Source organism: Capra hircus, chromosome 1 (assembly GCF_001704415.2).
Source record: "Capra hircus breed San Clemente chromosome 1, ASM170441v1, whole genome shotgun sequence".
Lineage (NCBI taxonomy): Eukaryota > Metazoa > Chordata > Mammalia > Artiodactyla > Bovidae > Capra > Capra hircus.
Genome location: NC_030808.1, coordinates 108,470,707 through 108,489,150, shown reverse-complemented (window position 1 = coordinate 108,489,150; position 18,444 = coordinate 108,470,707). Strand labels below are relative to the sequence as shown.

The 18,444-nt window shown below is 36.4% G+C and overlaps 1 protein-coding gene across 4 annotated transcripts in view; it reads left to right on the top strand.

The window, feature by feature from the left end:
* MLF1 (myeloid leukemia factor 1) overlaps positions 1–18,444 on the top strand; it is a 30,715-nt gene that overhangs the window by 8,064 nt on the left and 4,207 nt on the right. For 2 of the 4 annotated variants that reach the window (XR_309749.3, XM_005675391.3), the window contains exons 2-6: positions 3,124–3,271; positions 9,957–9,998; positions 14,238–14,321; positions 15,402–15,530; positions 17,691–17,850. Coding sequence is in view for 2 of the 4 variants with exons in the window: in XM_005675391.3 (XP_005675448.1) it covers positions 3,124–3,271; positions 9,957–9,998; positions 14,238–14,321; positions 15,402–15,530; positions 17,691–17,850 (563 nt within the window). In the remaining 2 variants the exon portion in view is untranslated. The remainder of the gene's footprint in view (positions 1–3,123; positions 3,272–9,956; positions 9,999–14,237; positions 14,322–15,401; positions 15,531–17,690; positions 17,851–18,444) is intronic. The other 2 variants (XR_001295858.2, XM_005675392.3) reach the window with 1 other exon arrangement.

The following is an 18,444-nucleotide window of genomic DNA, read 5'->3' as shown; positions in this document are numbered from 1 at the left end:
ATAAATCTTATTAAATGTTATGTTTCTATAGAAAAGTAATAGCTGTTTAATTCTCATCTATTTACTGATCAAAACTAGTATTCCCTGAATTATCTTTCCTTGTTGAAGTTGAATCTCATCCACGTATCTAAAGAGAACGCTGAATCTTTTTTTAAGTATCTGCATTTTAATAAGAATGAATAGTTTAATCCCCATACTTGTACCCATATCCTAAACTCTTGAGTGTCCAGTGAGTATAGAGATCTCAGCAAAAGGAGACTCTTTTGAATCATCCATTTTGAAACATCAAGCAGTATAAAATTGTTTAATTCTACATAGTTCTATTTCTTTTTTATTCTTTAAAGATATTTATCATAATACACTTTGAATGTATATTACAAAAGTGTAAGAGTATAGTACTGGGTGTACCCCTTAATCAGAATTTCAAAATATACACCTGCTTTACCCATCTCTATTGCTGTTGCTGTCTTTAAAGTGTTTTAAAACAAATTCCAGATTTCTTGTATTTCACTCACATGTATTTCCAAATACATCTCTGAAAAATACTGTCTTTCATCACCACAAAGCCACATTTACATCTAACAAGATTAACAATAATTCCAGTTTCTTGCTATCACCTGGCATTGAGTATCATCTGGATATGAAACACTTCAGAATAGTCTGGTTTTGAGATAAAAACTAGGAATTATTTCTTAGACAGCTCACTTATTGGTCTCAGAACTACTTGAAACTCTGTACCTTTAAGTAAAAACTGGGAAGATAACATACACCAATTTCTGATTCCTTAATTGTAAACTAACTTCTGGACTTCAGGTCTTTATTTGGGAAAGCATAAAGCAACTCTCTTTCTGCCCGCTAGTTTCACTGGGTGCCATTGGTCTATCTAATTTTTAAATTATCACAACTTCCTCATAGTGCTAGTTGCCTATAATTCTGCTGAAATAGTGATTATCAGACTTTTTAATAGGTGGCAAATCTAAGAACAGTAATCTGTTACATTTCCCATGCCCATCACTCCTATCAGTAAGACAGATACAAAACTTTATCCTACAAGAATTAATGGGAGGATGATCTTTTTATGGCACTTGTCTGTACTGTATATGTAATATTTTTACTTGATTTTCCTAAATATATTAGAGTCTGCTTTTAGCTAGAAAGAATGAAATATGAATAATCTCTAAACAAACCTAAATGCTCTAGTGTCTTCATTTTATTATACTTCTTAAGTGAATTTAGGGCAAGTGTATTTCTGTACTTAAATACCGAACAATCAGCTAAAGAAATTCTTCATTCTCAGAGATTGGGTTACTAATTTTGCTAAGAGTAGTTTAATTTTTGGACTCCTGCTGAAATTTTTGTGTTCTGGTGCACTAAGAGCATACTCGGCCTGCACACACTGGAGAGCACTTTCCTTTTATGACTTTGTGTAAGATTTGTCAGCCGGAGGGAGGCTGAAAAGTAGGGAAATGTCCCCAAGTGGATGAGTATAGAAAGGACAAGAGAAGGGCAGCAAGAGAACAAGTGAAGAAGTAAGAGTACTGACGTGCTCCAGTTGCTTAGTACCTGGGTCTCTCATCCAGACTCGCGCTGGTCCTGCTGCAGGGGTGGCTGAAGTTATTGTGTTGGTCAGGTATGCAAAGGAGCTGCTATTTGTCATCTGTAAATATGTTTCTTTTTCTACTTAACCAGCTTCCTTTAGAACAATTGATGCTGCACAGGAATAAACAGATCTGAAGAACAAAACAGTCAGAAAGCACTCTCATAAACATCCTTCCTATTAGATTTATTTGTTGAGAATACTCATTTTATTTAGTTTTTCTATAAACAAAGATTTTATTTGAACATTCCATCAATATCTCTCCAAGAGAAGTCTTTAAAGTTTTTAATCTGCTAAAACACACCAACATACAGAAAGTGGAGCTAAAGACCAACTTCTAAAAGAAGTTTCTGAGGACATAAAGGAAAAGCAGATGCACAAAGTGCACCTTCATGACTTTTGTTGTGATTATGGTGAGTGGTATGAAGCCACTGAAATGTCCAAAAAGAAATTGTTGTGGGGGGTATAAATTATGATCACCCTAGAGAAATGCTAGGCAACAGGATAACACCCTCCTTCTCCTCCTGCAAAAATCCTAGTGACATAAGCATTCGTGGGAGAATGAGCAGAAGAACAGAGGCATAGCTATAAGGAAGATCAGTTCTTTTTATTTTTTACTTTAATATTTTGTAATATAATCGTATGTACCTGGGAAATTGTGCTCTTTCTGAATAAAATACTAGATTATAATTGCTGAAAATCCTTTAGACGAGTTAAAAACACTCAACACCATTATAGTAAAATCGATAAAATCATTAGGAACATTCTACATAACAAATTTCTACATTCAATTTTAAGAAATTATGTTCAAGTTGAATTAAGGCAATAAGACTTCAGAACTACACAATATTTTTGGAGTAAAGTTCTGTCTTAGCATATGATTAAAACTGATACTTTACTAAAAACAGGAAATGTATTTATTGAAACAAAACTTAGTAACATCTTACCATGAATACCAAAATCTGACAAGCTTTAGGGTTTTCACAAAGATAAGTTAGTACTCAGTTGTGCCCTACTCTTGGCAACGCCGTGGACTGGAGCCCACCAGGCTCCTCTGTCCATGGGATTTTCCAGCAAGAATACTGGAATGGATTGCCATTTCTTTCTCCACACAGAAATATATTGGTGTACTTTATTTTGCATTTTAGTGAGAGTTGCCAAGAAATAAGCTTTATTACCATATGGGAAAAAAACACATTTATACAGTCTGAACTGAACATTTACATTGGATTTAATTGTAGAAGTTTCCCCCCATTTCAATTTTCCATATTTACACATGCACTGTAAGACTTTTAAAAGTGAGAAAACGTTCATTTTAAGATGTAATAACATCCAGTATCCAGCAATTATGACCTTACTTTATAAAATATCAAAGTGCTTTGCATTTTCAAAAATGTGTTTTTTTAACTCCTTTTGTCTCTTTAACAAGCATATTAGCCCCAAATCATTCTTTGTAGTATTAAGCTGCCTACTTATTATTTAAATTCCAACATTTATACTTACATGATTGCATGTATTTTCAATAGTGATTCTTTTATCGCACACCGAGAAAGTATGCGACAGATGATGAGAAGTTTTTCTGAACCTTTTGGAAGAGACATGCTCAGCATCTCTGATAGGAGAGGAAGAGCTCGTAACCGTATGGGACATGAGGATGAAGAAAATTCCTTGACTGTAAGTTATTTATTTTAATGATAGTGAAGAAAAGTATTACAGAAGAATTTATCTCTGATGATAGGATAGGATTAATGTTATAGAAATAACCGTTATACACAGGGAAGGACCTGTTGAAAAGGAGAATTCTTTGACAATGAAGTGTTAACTGTATAGAATTGCACTGTGATACCAAAACTTTTAGCACCATAGGGTTATATATTATAAGCCAAACTTAAGACATTCTTTTCCATGTGAACCATGTAAGGAAGAAAAACCATGATAAGGTTTTTCTCACCTTATTATTTACTCCCATGTCTTAAATTAGGACAGGCATGGAAATATCCTTGCATACAACACTTTTTCTTCTCGCTTTAAAATAGCATCCAAAACTGTAGTACAATGCTTTTTATCTACTGGACCAGGAAAACTCAACCTACTCCTTGGCTACCTTGGACCCTCAAAATTTAGATTAACTTTTAAAAGTTAATTTAAAAGTTATTCAGAAGCCTTGTAGAACTACAGTATATGTTCAGAAGTCTTGTCTGAGAGCAAAACTAAAAGGTTACAAACAAACAACAAAAACCTCAGGATATTTATATACCTTAGCTGTTTTCTGCTTATTTGTGTTGCTTTTTCAGCCTCAAGAATGGCAGTTCTAGAACAACAAATCCGCAGGAGTTTCTAAAACATAAATCTCTACAGTTCAAATGTAGAGCTCTGGACCTCAGTAATCATTTTTTAGCGTATTTCTTTTTAATTGAAGGATGATTGCCTTACAATATTGTGCTGGTCTCTGCCAACATCAGCATGAATCAGCCATAGGTTTACATATATTGTCCCCTCCCTGGCACTGTCTCCTGCTTCCCACCCCGTTCCTCCCCCTCTAGGTTGTCACAGAGCCCCAGATTGAGTTCCCTGAGTCATAGAGCAAATCCCCACTGGCTATCTATTTCACATGTGGTAATGTATATGTCCGCATGCTACTCTCAATAAGCATTTTTAGTTGGTCAATTGGGAAACTTCCAGGACCTTCCAAATAAATACTTTCATATTTTTTATTTGCAATAATCTTGTTGTTAAATAGAGCAAAATGTTTCAAATACTCCTAAGAAGTTTGATGGATAAAATTACATTTGCCATTTAAATGAAAGTAATCTTCACATTCTTTCTCACATACACATTATTCCAATATCTATATATATTAATTTCATTCCAATTATTTTTAAATTTGTTAATGTGGTCATTGTGTTATTTTTTACTTTTAGGGCTATAAATTTCCATAAAGTCTAAAATTAAGCCCAAAGGAAAAAACTGTCAAAGATTTGAGCAGAAATATCAAATATGACATTCTGAAATTTTATCTTTCACATGAGCATTGAAGTATTTTATATATTTGTTATAAACGTAGCAAAGAAAGACTAGGGCTGTACATAGTGCTTTGTATTATTTGCATGCAAAAATGAGCTGCTGGTAGCATTTATGCAAAAAGTAGGAGGTGACGATTTTATTCCCTTGTAAGCACAGAAAGGAGATCTGTTTATAATTCAGCTGTAAAGTTCTTAGTGAGGATGCCTAGGCTGTAACTCTTCTGGTTATCCATTAGAAGAAGAAATGTTTTTTTCCTCAGTACCTGTGCTTAAAACATCTGAGTGTTTAATGTGCTGGAATAAGAAATATATAACCAATAGAAAGATAAATTTATTTGAAACTGTTGTTTATCTGATTCATAATTTAGAACAATTTGTATTTTAGCTTGCCTCATATTTGTCTTGCCAGAGAAGGCAACGGCAACCCACTCCAGTACTGTTGCCTGGAAAATCCCATGGACGGAGGAGCCTGGTAGGCTACAGTCCATGGGGTCACTAAGAGTCAGATGCGACTGAGCGACTTCACTTTGACTTTTCACTTTCATGCCACTCCAGTGTTCTTGCCTGGAGAATCCCAGGGATGGAGGAGCCTGGTGGGCAGCCGTCTATGGGGTCGCACAGAGTCGGACACGACTGAAGCGACTTAGCAGCAGCAGCAGCATATTTGTCTTGCCAGTGCGGCTTGAAATCAAGTTTTGGGGAACTAAAAAGCCCACATAGCTGAACTAATACGGTTGCATAAATGTGAGGATTAAATAAGGAAAGTCAAATAAGAAAACAATTCTGAATACAAAAGAAGGCCAAGACCAATCAATATTTGAATGAAAAATTAAAATAATTGCTACCAAGTCCAGTTTCTAGTGGCATAAATTAACTTTTGTCTAAGATGATGAAATCATCTCCCTTATTATTAATCAAATCCCTTGCAGTTATACAATGCAAGTGACAAATAGATACAACGGATTAGATTTAATAGAGTGCCTGAAGAACTATGGACAGAGGTTTGTGACATTGTACAGGAGGCAGTGATCAAGACCATCCCCAAGAAAAAGAAATGCAAAAAGACAAAATGGTTGTCTGAGGAGGCCTTACAAATAGCCAAGAAAAGAAGAGAAGCGAAAAGCAAAGGAGAAAAGGAAAGATGTACCCATTGGAATGCAGAATTCCAAAGAATAGCAAGGAGAGATAAGAAAGCCTTCCTCAGTGATCAATGCAAAGAAATAGAGAAAAACAATAGAATGGGAGACTAGAGATGTCTTCAAGAAAATCAGAGATACCAAGGGAACATTTCATGCAAAGATGGGCTCAATAAAGGACAGAAATGGTACAGACCTAACAGAAGCAGAAGATATTAAGAAGAGGTGGCAAGAATACACAGAAGAACTATACAAAAAAGATCTTCACGACCTGGATAATCATGATGGTGTGATCACTCATCTAGAGCCAGACATCCTGGAGTGTGAAGTCAAGTGGGCCTTAGAAAGCATCACTACGAACAAAGCTAGGGGAGGTGATGGAATTCCGATTGGGCTATTTCAAATCCTAAAAGATGATGCTGTGAAAGTGCTGCACTCAGTATTCCAGCAAATTTGGAAAACTCAGCAGTGGCCACAGGACTGGAAAAGGTCAGTTTTCACTCCAATCCCAAAGAAAGGCAATGCCAAAGAATGTTCAAACCGCACAACTGTACTCATCTCACCTGCTAGCAAATAATGCTCAAAATTCTCAAAGCCAGGCTTTAACAGTACGTGAACCGAGAACTTCCAGATGTTCAAGCTGGATTTAGAAAAGGCAGAGGAACCAGAGATCAAATTGCCAACATCCCTTGGATCATTGAAAAAGCAAGCAAGTTCCAGAAAAAACATCTATTTCTGCTTTATTGACTACACCAAAACCTTTGACTGTGTGGATCACAACAAACTGTGCAAAATATAAAGGGATGGAAATACCAGACCACCTTACCTGCCTCCTGCAAAACCTGTATGCAGGTCAAGAAGCAACAGTTAAAACCAGACATGGAACAACAGACTGGTTCCATGTAGGGAAAGGAGTAAGTCAAGGTTGTATATTGTCACCCTGCTTATTTAACTTATATGCAGAGTATATCATGCAAAATGCCAGGCTGGATGAAGCATAAGCTGGGATCAAGAAATAGCAATAACCTCCGATACTCAGATGATACTGCCCTTATGGCAGAAAGTGAAGAACTAAAGAGCCTCTTGATAAACGTGAAAGAGGAGAGTGAAAAAGTTGGCTTAAAACTCAACATTCAGAAAACTAAGATCATGGCATCCAGTCCCATCACTTCATGGCAAATAGATGGGGAAAACAATGGAAACAGTGAGAGACTTTGTTTTTCTGGGCTTCAAAATGACTGCAGTCATGAAATTGAAAGACGCTTGCTCCTTGGAAGAAAAGCTATGACCAACCTAGACAGCATATTAAAAAGCAGAGACATTACTTTGCCAGCCAAAGCCTGTCTAGTCAAATCTGTGGTTTTTCCAGTAATCATGTATGGATGTGAGAATTGGACTGAGCATCAAAGAATTGATACTTTTGAACTGTGGTGTTGGAAAAGACTTTTGAGGTCCCTTGGACTGCAAGGAGATCAAACCAGTCAATCCTAAAGGAAATCAACCCTGAATATTCATTGGAAGGACTGATGCTGAAACTGAAACTCCAATACTTTGGCTACTTGATGTGAAGGACTGACTCACTGGAAAAGACCCTGATCCTGGGAAAGACTGAAGGTGGGAGGTGAAGGGGACGACAGAGGATGAGATGGTTGGATGGCATCACCAGCTCAATGGACATGAATTTGAGCAAGGTCCAAGAATTGGTGATGGACAGGGAAGCCTGGCATGCTGCAGTCCATGGGATTGCAGAGTCAGACACGACTGAGCGATTGAACTGAACTGAAGATGATGAACCATAGGTGTCAGCTAAAATCTGTGTGTAACGTTATCCAGTAGAATGCTCTGGATGATTTAAATGTTCTAAATCCACCCTATCCAGTATGGTTAGCCACATAAGACTATCAAACCTTTGAAATGTGCCTAGTGCCACCGAGGAACTGAATTTTCAATTCTAATTATTTAAAATTAATTTTAAATAGCCACATGTAGGTTTTGGCTACCTTAATGCAGGGTATGATAATATTCAAAAAGAGTGCAAAGCTTTTAGCTTTTTTAAAAAAACCAACACTGAGTAAAGGACACTAGTCAGCTACAGGTGAACCTATCATCTTATTTTTTCTTAATTTAACAATAATCTCTTTCAACATTTTCCCAAGAGAAACTGCAGTACTCATCTACCTATTAAATAGAAAGTAAATGGTGATTTTACTATATCAGATTTAGACCAAACCATTTCATAAAACTTTTGAGTTTCGTGGTGTTTTACATAGTAAATACTGCTAGGTAGTATTTACTTATCTCTCCCAGCTAAAATCAAGTGGTATATATAATATATTCAATTCCATTATATTGTATCTTAGAAAGCTAACACCAGTGAGGTTTTTTTCCTTGTTCAAGCTATGAAAACTCTTTGCTAACCAAGAGTGCTGAGCATTGCCCTAGAGCAGTTGAAGGGCAGTAGTAATTTTTTAATACAGGAATTTCATATGGTTACAGTAGGTTTTCCAAGGAACATTCAGCTTCTTTTTAACCTAAACTCTTCTTTTCCTCTGAATGAGTTATACTGGTGAGATATGGCTCTCCTTTTTTCCCCTGGGGTGTGATACATTTGACGTGTTTATGTCTCATTGTGAAAGATTTATGTAAAAGCAAAAAAACCTAAATACATTAGTTAAAAGAAAACAAACAAACAAACCACAGTAACAACAAAAGACCTCTATCCCAACTTGACTTTTCTAAGTTTCCAAGTCAATGTCCTATAATTACATATGAAAGCAGGTGTAAAAATGAGAAATTGACTATAGAAGATGGACAAATCAGCTGCCCAGTTTGAAAACAGCACAGCTAAGTAGAGTAGGCTTTTTGTGCATGCTAGCTGTTCTGTTTGAACTTTTTAATAATAGTTTACACAAAGCTTTTTTTTTCTGTTTCTGTGAAGTTATAAATTTTAAAAAGAGTATTTAAGCAGTGAGCCATAAGCTGATGCTTCTAAGCATAGTGGATGAAAATTTATATTTCAAACATGTACTTGATAACCTTTTTCTTTATTTTTTGCCCATTTCTTGGCATTTGTCATCTTTATCAGCCCTATTATGAGGGAAAATAGAGATTCCTGCAAAAGTAGGAAAAGCATCAGCTATGCCATTTCTTTGTACTATTAGCTTTTCTTCAGTTCATGATTTCTTTATTGGGATGTTTTTAAGCCAGTTGTCCATTTGGGGTCGGTTTTGTTTAAAACTAGATCATTTAATCTGTAAGCTTATTTTATTAGGCAGTTTATAATTCAAGATATAACCTATGGCCATCTGACAGACTGAGAGATGGTGCCAGAGTCAATGTAAAATCTGTTTCCTTTCAGTTAAAAGAAACAATAAGGAATTTTATTGGTGTACAAATACACTTTGGAGATTACTGTTCTAATTTATTATAAAATTTAAACAGTTTTCTCTAGCTTTTTGACATAACTTACACAGGGAGAAAATTATCACTAAATGATGGTATAATTTTGTATATACCTTTTACCAAGAAACTCAAAATTTATTTTCAACATTTGAAACTTCCAAGTAATGAAAGTTTTTAATTTATGTATCTAAAAATTTATTTTTATTATCCCATCTATTATGCTTAACATTCTTTTTCCTATCAAAGACTAATATCTTTAAACCTATATGCATGATCCTTTCTGAAGTCTGTATTTCTTATTCCATGTTAGTTCTTAGGAGGTATCCAATAAATTTTTTTGACCAATATCTCTTCTAAGCTTTTGAAATGTTATTAATATAGATACTTTGGATTTTTAACTGGTTTCAGGTGAGAGTAAATGATTTTTTAAAAATATGGAATCATTGAACAAAAGAAAGATGATATAATCTTAATCATTATACCTTATGTGTTAATTTTGGTGTGAATTTGCATTTTCTTTGAAAAATGTTTGTCTTAGTCCATAGCAATTACTTTCTCTTTAATAAGGAGTCTTATTTAAAAGATATGTGGTCTCCTTGTTCGTCTTCTTGGCTCATGTCAGACTCTACAATGAATAATAAGCAGATAAGTTTAAATATATATACTGAGCTCTTTTTGATTAAACGGTTTCGTAATTTGGTTAGCTCTGAACTATGTGATTATGTAGTGCATTACTTTCTTTTTCAGAGATTGTTGTATAATAAATATCATACCAAAATTAATTGGATTTTTTTCTAGGCAATGAGTTCCCTTGTACCTTTTGGCAGTTTTGGTGGTATGGTTCGTATCATAAGACACAAGCCATTTAGCAATATTTTCTGACAATATTTTATTTTTCATTAACTCAAGCATACTGAATCGGCATGCCATCTCCCTTTCATAACAGCTTTTAGCATTTGTTACTGAAAACTTGTTTTGTGTGTTAAATTTGTCTTAGAATGTTTAGGCCTGTGTTTTGTGGAGTACATCACATCAACATAAAAAAAAAATCAGTTTTCCAAAAGAAAAAGTACATTTTGATTGATGACAATTCACTTTATTTACAAAAGGGATCCTTGGAGTTGTGTTTAAAAGTTGGAGACTTTCACTTGCTTATGCTGACTCTTCAAAAAGTAAAAAAGCCCCAAATTGAGGAGAGACAAAGGCTCAGACTGACTGCTTTCTCTAGGACTCTGTTGTCAGTTCAGTCATGCTTTCCTTTCCCATGTCCCAAGTACTCTGCAGCCAGCTTTTTACTCCCACCCCTGTTTTTCTCTGAGCCTTTGGTCCTCTTTTTCTGTGCTGCTAATTTCTAACACACTTAAAGGCAATCTGGGGAGTAGCAGAGAATAGCATCATCACCTTGGAGCACTTTCTATGCATGCATCTATACGCTCATGAAAAAGTTTTTTGAATTCTCTTGTGCTAGACTTTAGCCATTTCTTACCTTAAAATTTGCCTTATAACATTTGTTCTTCTGATCAGAGTTTTTAGTGGGACAAGCGATGAAGGAAAAAAAAAAAAACAACTGTAGCACAGAGTTATCAGTCAAGTAATCCGGAAATTCAGCATGCTTTGGGCACACAGATAGAAAAAAGCCTGTAGCCCAGACCTTTGGGTTGGTGGAGTGGAGGTCAGTTAGAGGAGACTTCTTGAGCCTTAAGGATTAATAGGAATTAGCCAGGAAAAGCTGGGAAGGGAGAAGAGAGATCAACACAGAGGAAACAGCATGTGTAAAGACCAGGAGTCTAGGGAGCCCAAAGATATTTGGAGTTATTTGGCCCTAGGGTGTGAGTTGGAGAATAGGTGTAGGTAAGGACGATGAGGTGCCAGAGGGGATTGGGCCCTGATAAGGACTGTGGACTTTTAACAAAAGAGCAGGAGAAGCAATTGATGAATTTTTGTCAAAATAGTAGGAGAATCAGATTCTTATTTTTTGAAAAAGCATTGTCCCTGCAGGGAAGACAGGTATTAGAAGGGGCCAGAGTGGAGGCAGAGAGGCGAGGAGGCTGACAAAGTGTTCTGAGAAGTATGAGTGATAGATAACTTCTACTCAAGTAATAGCTGTGGTGATAAAGAGAAATAATCTCTTTTGAGAGAGTTAAGTAAATGGATAGCACTTGGCGATTCATGGATTGTTGGATCAGTAGAATAGGGGAAGAAAAGTTTTTTGCTTATTTTTCTGGCCTGAGGAATTAGATGAAAATGCTACTGAGCTAAGGAACAGAGCACTGAGGCAGTGCCAGTATGAGGACAGGAGGGCTCAGAAAGATCATTTCAGGTCTGGGTGTTTTGCAGTTGAGGCATCTGTGGGCCGTTCAGCTTGATTTATCTAGTAAGCAGTTGGATATATGAGCTTGAACTGAGCTACAGATAATTAGTTCATTCATTCAGCAAATATTTATTGAGCCCTCCTATGCACCAGGAGTTGTTTCTAAAGTACTGGGAATATGGTGATGAGTAAGACAGAGAAGATAGCCCTGCCTTCACAGAGATTATTTTCACAGAGTGGGAGGACAGACAATAAAGAAATAACTCAGATAGTCAAAGTGCTTCTAAGTGCTTTGAAGGAGATGAAATGGGCATATGATACAGGGACAGGTTCAGGTGGAGCAAAGATTAGACAGGTAACCTTTCTAAGGAGGTGATACTTGAATGATGACAAGAAACTATACCACCGAGTCAGGAGAGAACATTCTAGGCAGAGAGAAGAGCAGCTGTACAAAGTTCCTGAAGGCCTCCAAAGCCCACTGGAATCTCAGCTCTAATTTGTACCCCCCCTTTTTGTCAAGGCGTTGGGCCACCCACATAACAAGTACAGAAACATCTTTTAATGGCTGACAGTGAATTGAGAAGAGACAAAATATACCCAAAACATGTGATCTTTTTTCCCTCACCTTCCTTAGGCTAGCTCTTTAGTCTCTCTTGAATTATCTCTTAAACAGCATTGATTCTCAGTGTAACGCTGAGACAAACAATTCACAATATTTCTGGAATTGTGTTAAATCTCTGAAATGCAGATTAATTCTCTTGCTGTCCTTTGCATCCTAAGTGTGAAATTTGCTCAGTCGTGTCCAACTCTTTGTGACCCTGTGGACTATACAGTCCATGGAATTCTCCAGGCCAGAATACTGGAGTGGATAGCCATTCCCTTCTCCAGGGGATCTTCCCAACCCAGGGATCAAACCGGGGTCTCCTGCATTGCAGGTGGATTCTTTGTCAGCTGAGTTATCAAGGAAAGATGTATCATATTTCCTAAATGTGTCTTTGTTGTTCTGTACTATGGTTAGAAGTGAAGTGATGTGACAGTCGCTCTGCTGCTAAGTCGCTTCAGTCATGTCCGACTCTGTGCAACCCCAGAGACGACAGCCCACCAAGGCTCCCCTGTCCCTGGGATTCTCCAGGCAAGAACACTGGAGTGGGTTGCCATTTCCTCCTCCAATAGTCACTCAGTTGCGTCCAGTTCTTTGCAGTACCATGGACTGTAGCCCACCAGGCTCTTCTGTCCATGGGATTCTCCAGAATACTGGAGTGGGTTGCATTCCATTCTCCAGGGGATCTTTCTGACCCAGGGATCGAACCTGGGTCTCTGGCATTGCAGGCAGATTCTTTGTTACTGAACCAAAAGGGAATCCCACAATGGTTAGTGCAGATTCTAAAGGGGAATTTGATTTTTCTATTTCCTATTGTATGTGAACGTGTTAGTCACTCAGTTGTGTCCAACTCTTTGCAATCCCATGGACTGTAGCCTCAGTCGATAGAATTCTCCAGGAAAGCAAAAGAATCTCCAGAAACTCCTTCTAACAGTAGACGATGCTTTGGCTGACACACTAGAATGTGTGCTTCACTTGTTGATTCCTGGTGATTGTTCCAGTGATAAAACCTAAAATCAATAGGAGGCTTTTCTAGAGCAGAGTTTCTCTGCCTCGATGCTGCTACTTTCATGTTGGGCCGAATAACTTGCTGTGGGAGCTGTGCTGCATTCTTGTGCTTTGTAGGATATTTAACAGAACCCCTTGCCCCTGTCACTGGGTGCCAGTCATACACCCTCCTCAGTTGTGACAAACATAAATGAGTGTAATTATTGAAAAATGTCCCCCTGGGGTAAAAACCACTCTTGGCTAAGAAACCACTGTTCCAGAGGAATTCTTAACTGTTCTTGGAGAGGAGCACACCGCATGCTTCAAGGGTACGCCCTATTGAGCAATCAGTGATAGGCAACAATTCCAAGACCTGTTAGTGGAATGATTCAACCTCCATCGCTTGGCACCAACTCTGATGGAAAGGCTTCCCTGGTGGCTCAATAAAGAGTCTGCCTGCAATGTGGAAGACCTGGGTTTGATCCCTGGGTTGGGAGGATCCCCTGGAGAAGGAAATGGCAACCCACCCCAGTACTTTTGCCTGGGAAATCCCATGGATGGAGGAGCCTGGTGGGCTATAGTCCATGGGGTTGCAGAGTTGAACATGACTGAGCAACTAACACTAACACTGATGGAAAGGAGGGCTGGCTACTCCAGAGTCAGCCTCTATCAACCATGTGGTCCTGCTGGAGATGACACTGTTATCTTACACTCAGGTTTTATTTATTTGCCTGGTGGGATATACAGAAATAAGAAGGAAAAACTTGAAGACTAATCTGTGCTAAAGCTGTACCAGCCCAGAATATACCACTCAGTATTTAAATAGCAACCAAATTATGTTTTCAGCAAGTTGAATGATATGTATGTATATATTTATCTGTTCTTGCATGTATATTCATGTGGATATATACACATGTATGTATGCGTGTGTTTATAGTGTTACAGCTTCCTAACCATTTATATGCTGGCTGTCTAGGATTGTGTGTATGCTTCAAATTTTTCTTTAACAAATTGCTTTCATTGTATAGTCCTTATATTATTTTTGCCTGGTTGATCACTGCATGAGATCCCACAGCAAAAGTCAAGAAAAAAAAAAAGAAATTCAGCTGTTTTGGGAAGGTGGATTTGCTTCTTTCGTGTTGTATTTATAGTTAATAACATACTTCCTAATGTCCTGTAGCATACAGATGTCAACCCTTTTCAGGCAATGGACCGAATGATGTTAAATATGCGAAACAGTATGCAGGAATTACAAAGAAACTTTGTAAGTACTGAAAGATGGATGAGAATGTTGTTTTCCATTATTGGTGCCCTATATTATAGTGGCTTTCAACCATTTTCTAACCATAGTCCCCAGAAACTAAAAAATATATCTTACATCCTGACATTCCTTGTGTACTGTCTATATTGTACACCTGAAATGAAAGTTTCATGAGAAAAGGATCATGCTGTTCACACTGTCTATTGATATTTTCTATTTTATTTCATATTTTAAAAATCCTGGTCGCAACCTATCAAAATGATCTCATAACCTACAAGTTTGATAAATACCATTACTTAAATTTTCAAAGTAAAAATTCAACCTCAAAAATATTTATTCTGCTGAAGGTCACTATTGTAAATGAACACTTTATATGAATTTAGATTTTTTATTATGTATAACTGGTCTACTTAAAAAATTATAGCATCTAAGTTATTAAGTGTTTAAAAATAACTCAAATTAGGAATTTTAAGAATGATATTTAGAAACTAGATTAGAGTCATATAGTCTGAATACTTACAAACTAATACTAATATTCTTACTTTTCTACTCATAACATTAGTCATAAACAAAATAATAACTTGATTCAGTATGAAGACCAACCATATTATTTTGGTCATCCAGTTTGAAATCTAAGGATCATCTCATAATGTCCAAATCTTGGACATTAGAAGTGTAGCATTGGTATCCACAGAAGGTATAAAACTTCTTGGCACATAGTTAATTGGCTCAACATTGGCAAAATTGCTCACAAAAGTTAGCCACTGACTATAAAAGTATCACATGCATCAAAGCATAACATCTATAAACTTAAGCTTCGAAGTCTTTGACCTCAAAAGATTTGAGGAATTCTAAGTGAATCACTTGTTATTCATTATTCCTTATAAGAGGAGTGTGAATTGTTACCTAAAATGGAAGGAAGTTAGGGCCTTCATGGGGGTACCATTTGGATACATCATACTAATCATATACAGTATCTTTACTAGAGCTTACAGCTAGTGTTGTTGCTTATTTGAATCTTCTGACATTAGTTCTTCATATTTGATTGAACTCACTGGATATACAATTTATATTTATCTCCAGGGTCACCTTTCAATGGATCCAAATGGGCATTCATTTAGTTCTTCCTCCGTGATGACTTATTCCAAAGTAGGAAATGAACCTCCAAAGGTTTTCCAGGCCTCAACACAAACCCGCAGGGCTCCAGGAGGAGTAAGTACTTTCTTGGAACTTTATAAAGTTGTGGAATGATAGATCACACATATCAAATTTTAGCTATTAAAATTTGACCTGGTACTGGTGTGGAAAAGAGAAGAGGGAAGAAAACACAAAGCAGTGTGGAAAGCAGTCAAGTTGACTGTAGTATTTTATTTTAAGGCATTCTTTGTCTCCCCAACTGGTAGTGCGGGAGATAATGCAGGATCTATTCTGGACCTCTGCCGTGAAGGGAACAGTGCAATAAAATGGGTCACACGAATTTCTGGTTTTTCAGTGCATACAAAAGTAATGTTTATTCTGTTCTGTTGTTGTTAAGTTTGCAATAGCATTATGTCTAAAAAAGCAACGTACTCACCATAACATAAAGGCTACCCACTCCAGTATTCTGGCCTGGAGAAGTCTATGGACTATATAATCCATGGGGTTGCAAAGAGTTTGACACGACTGAGCAGCTTTCACTTTCGCTCACTTGTCTCCCCCACCTACCTCCATTTGTGCCCCCAGGCGCTTTTTTTATCTTTAATGTCTATTGATGTTTATTACCTTTACATGTTGGCAAGGGAAGTAGACACTAAAGTCTTTGTCTCATGAAATATAAATGTCTATAGTTAGCTTATATTTGAAGTAAATGAATTTTTTAACTTATAAAATATTTCAAGGGTACAGACAGAACATAGAGAATAATATAAATACCCCATATTTCTTTAATCCAGTTTAGTGAAGTCATAATGCTTTTCTCTATTTAAGTTGTCTTTTATTTTCTTTTTAAGCAAAAATGCAGTTAAAATTTCCAGTATGCTCCTCCCTCCTTGGTCCCTTTTCCCTTTCTTCCTCCCCAAAGAGAACCATTTTCTTATACAGGCATATCTCATTTTACTGGTCTTCGCTTTATTGCACTTTACAGATAAGTTGCATTTTTTGCACACTGAAGGTTTGTGGCAATCCTGTGCTGTCAAGTCAGAGTTAGCAATTTTTAGCAATAAAGTGTTTTTATATTATGGTGTGTACATTGCTTTTTTAGACATAATGCTACTGCAAACTTAATAACAACAGAATAGAATAAACATTATTTTTATATGCACTGGAAAACCAGAAATTCGTGTGACACGTTTATTGCACTATTTCCTTCATTGCAGAGGTCCAGAATGGATCCTGCGCTATCTCTGAGGTATGCCTGTACCTGGAACTTACCACTTTTGTGCATGCTTTTATGATTTCATTACTTATGTATGCTCCATGTACAATATAGTGAATCATTTTACAGGTTTCCGAGCACATGTGACTTTGCTCTGCAACTAGACTTTGCTCAGTAATTGCTTCTGAGATTTGTTCAAGTTGATATGTGTAGCTCTGGTTTCTTTAACTTCTATGTAATGTCCAAAATATGAATATACCACAGTTTTAAAATCTACTTTTCTAATAATAGATATGTAGGTGTTTATAATTTTTCACTTATTTATCTTCATAGCTGTCTCCTTGTGCAAAAAGGGCTAGCAGTTGGACTGGAGGAGGTGTGTGTCCTCATCCTTACCTAGAAATTACCAACTTAGTATCATGTAGGGACTTCCCTGGTGGCTCAGACAGTAAAGCGCCTGTCTACAATGCAGGAGACCTGGGTTTGATCCCTGGGTTGGGAAGATCCCCTGGAGAAGAAAATGGCAATCCACTTCAGTACTATTGCCTGGAAAATCCCATGGACAGAGGAGCCTGGTAGGCTACAGTCCATGGGGTTGCAAAGAGTTGGACATGATAGAAACAGTTGACTCCTACAGATTTTGGTATGAGTTGCCACTTCTCCATTTATTCGTTAGTACTTATAGTAAAGAAAATAAGGGGTTGCCTGTCTAATGGGTGACTTAAATGAAAACAGTATTTAAGTCATTTCATGACTGCTGAATAATTAGTTGCCCTTACATGTATTCTTTTTTTAAAATAATTATACTGGTTCTGCTTGTCCTAGACATTTTAATTTTAAGCAGGTCAGGAAACATCAGAGAATTATTACCATAATTTTACTACAAGTTGGTAGTGGAACTATGTACCCATTATTTTTAGAGCAATAGATTTATGTTCTTGCCTGTATAGGTAAGTAGGTTCTGAGGAGTTATTATTTATGTGAATAATAACTAATTTTTATTTTCTTCATTTTCACAGATAAAGGAAACCAGGAAAGCATTAAGAGATTCTGATAGTGGACTAGAAAAAATGGCTGTTGGTCATCACCTCCATGACCGAGCTCACGTCATTAAAAAGTCAAAGAACAACAAGACTGGAGATGAAGAGGTCAATCAAGAGTTCATCAATATGAATGAATGTAAGTTATCAGAAAAAATGGCATTCTTCCTCTCAAACTTAAAATAGCAGCTCTACCAGGAGAACTTGGTTAGAATTTTTTTAATAGAAACATTTCATGTGATGTTCTTTCAGGCAGTTCATGAATTGTATATGTAGGCAATACATTATCAACATAGTAATAAAATTGTGGTTTCATTGTTTCATAGTAGATCTGTCTTTTCATAGTGATTTTTAATGTTGAATATCATTTATTTTTTGTTTTATACTTAGAAAATGGAATCTTTTGTGTTTTAGTAAAGCTGTCATTAGTAAAAATGAGTTTTTATATATTTGCAGTTATCAAAGAAGTATATTTGAAAAGCATAAAAAAGTACAAAGAAAGAAAATAAAATCATTCATAATTCCAACCCCAAATACTAGTATTAATGTTTTAGTATATATATGCCTAATAGTTTTATGTATATATAAACATATAAACACACATACTTTTCTTTTTCAAAATCAGTATTTTACCATCTATATAGTTTATATTGTGCTTATTTTAATTCCCAACTATAATTGTGAACAGCTACCTATGATGTTACTTTTTCAAAAACATTCTAAATGGTTACCT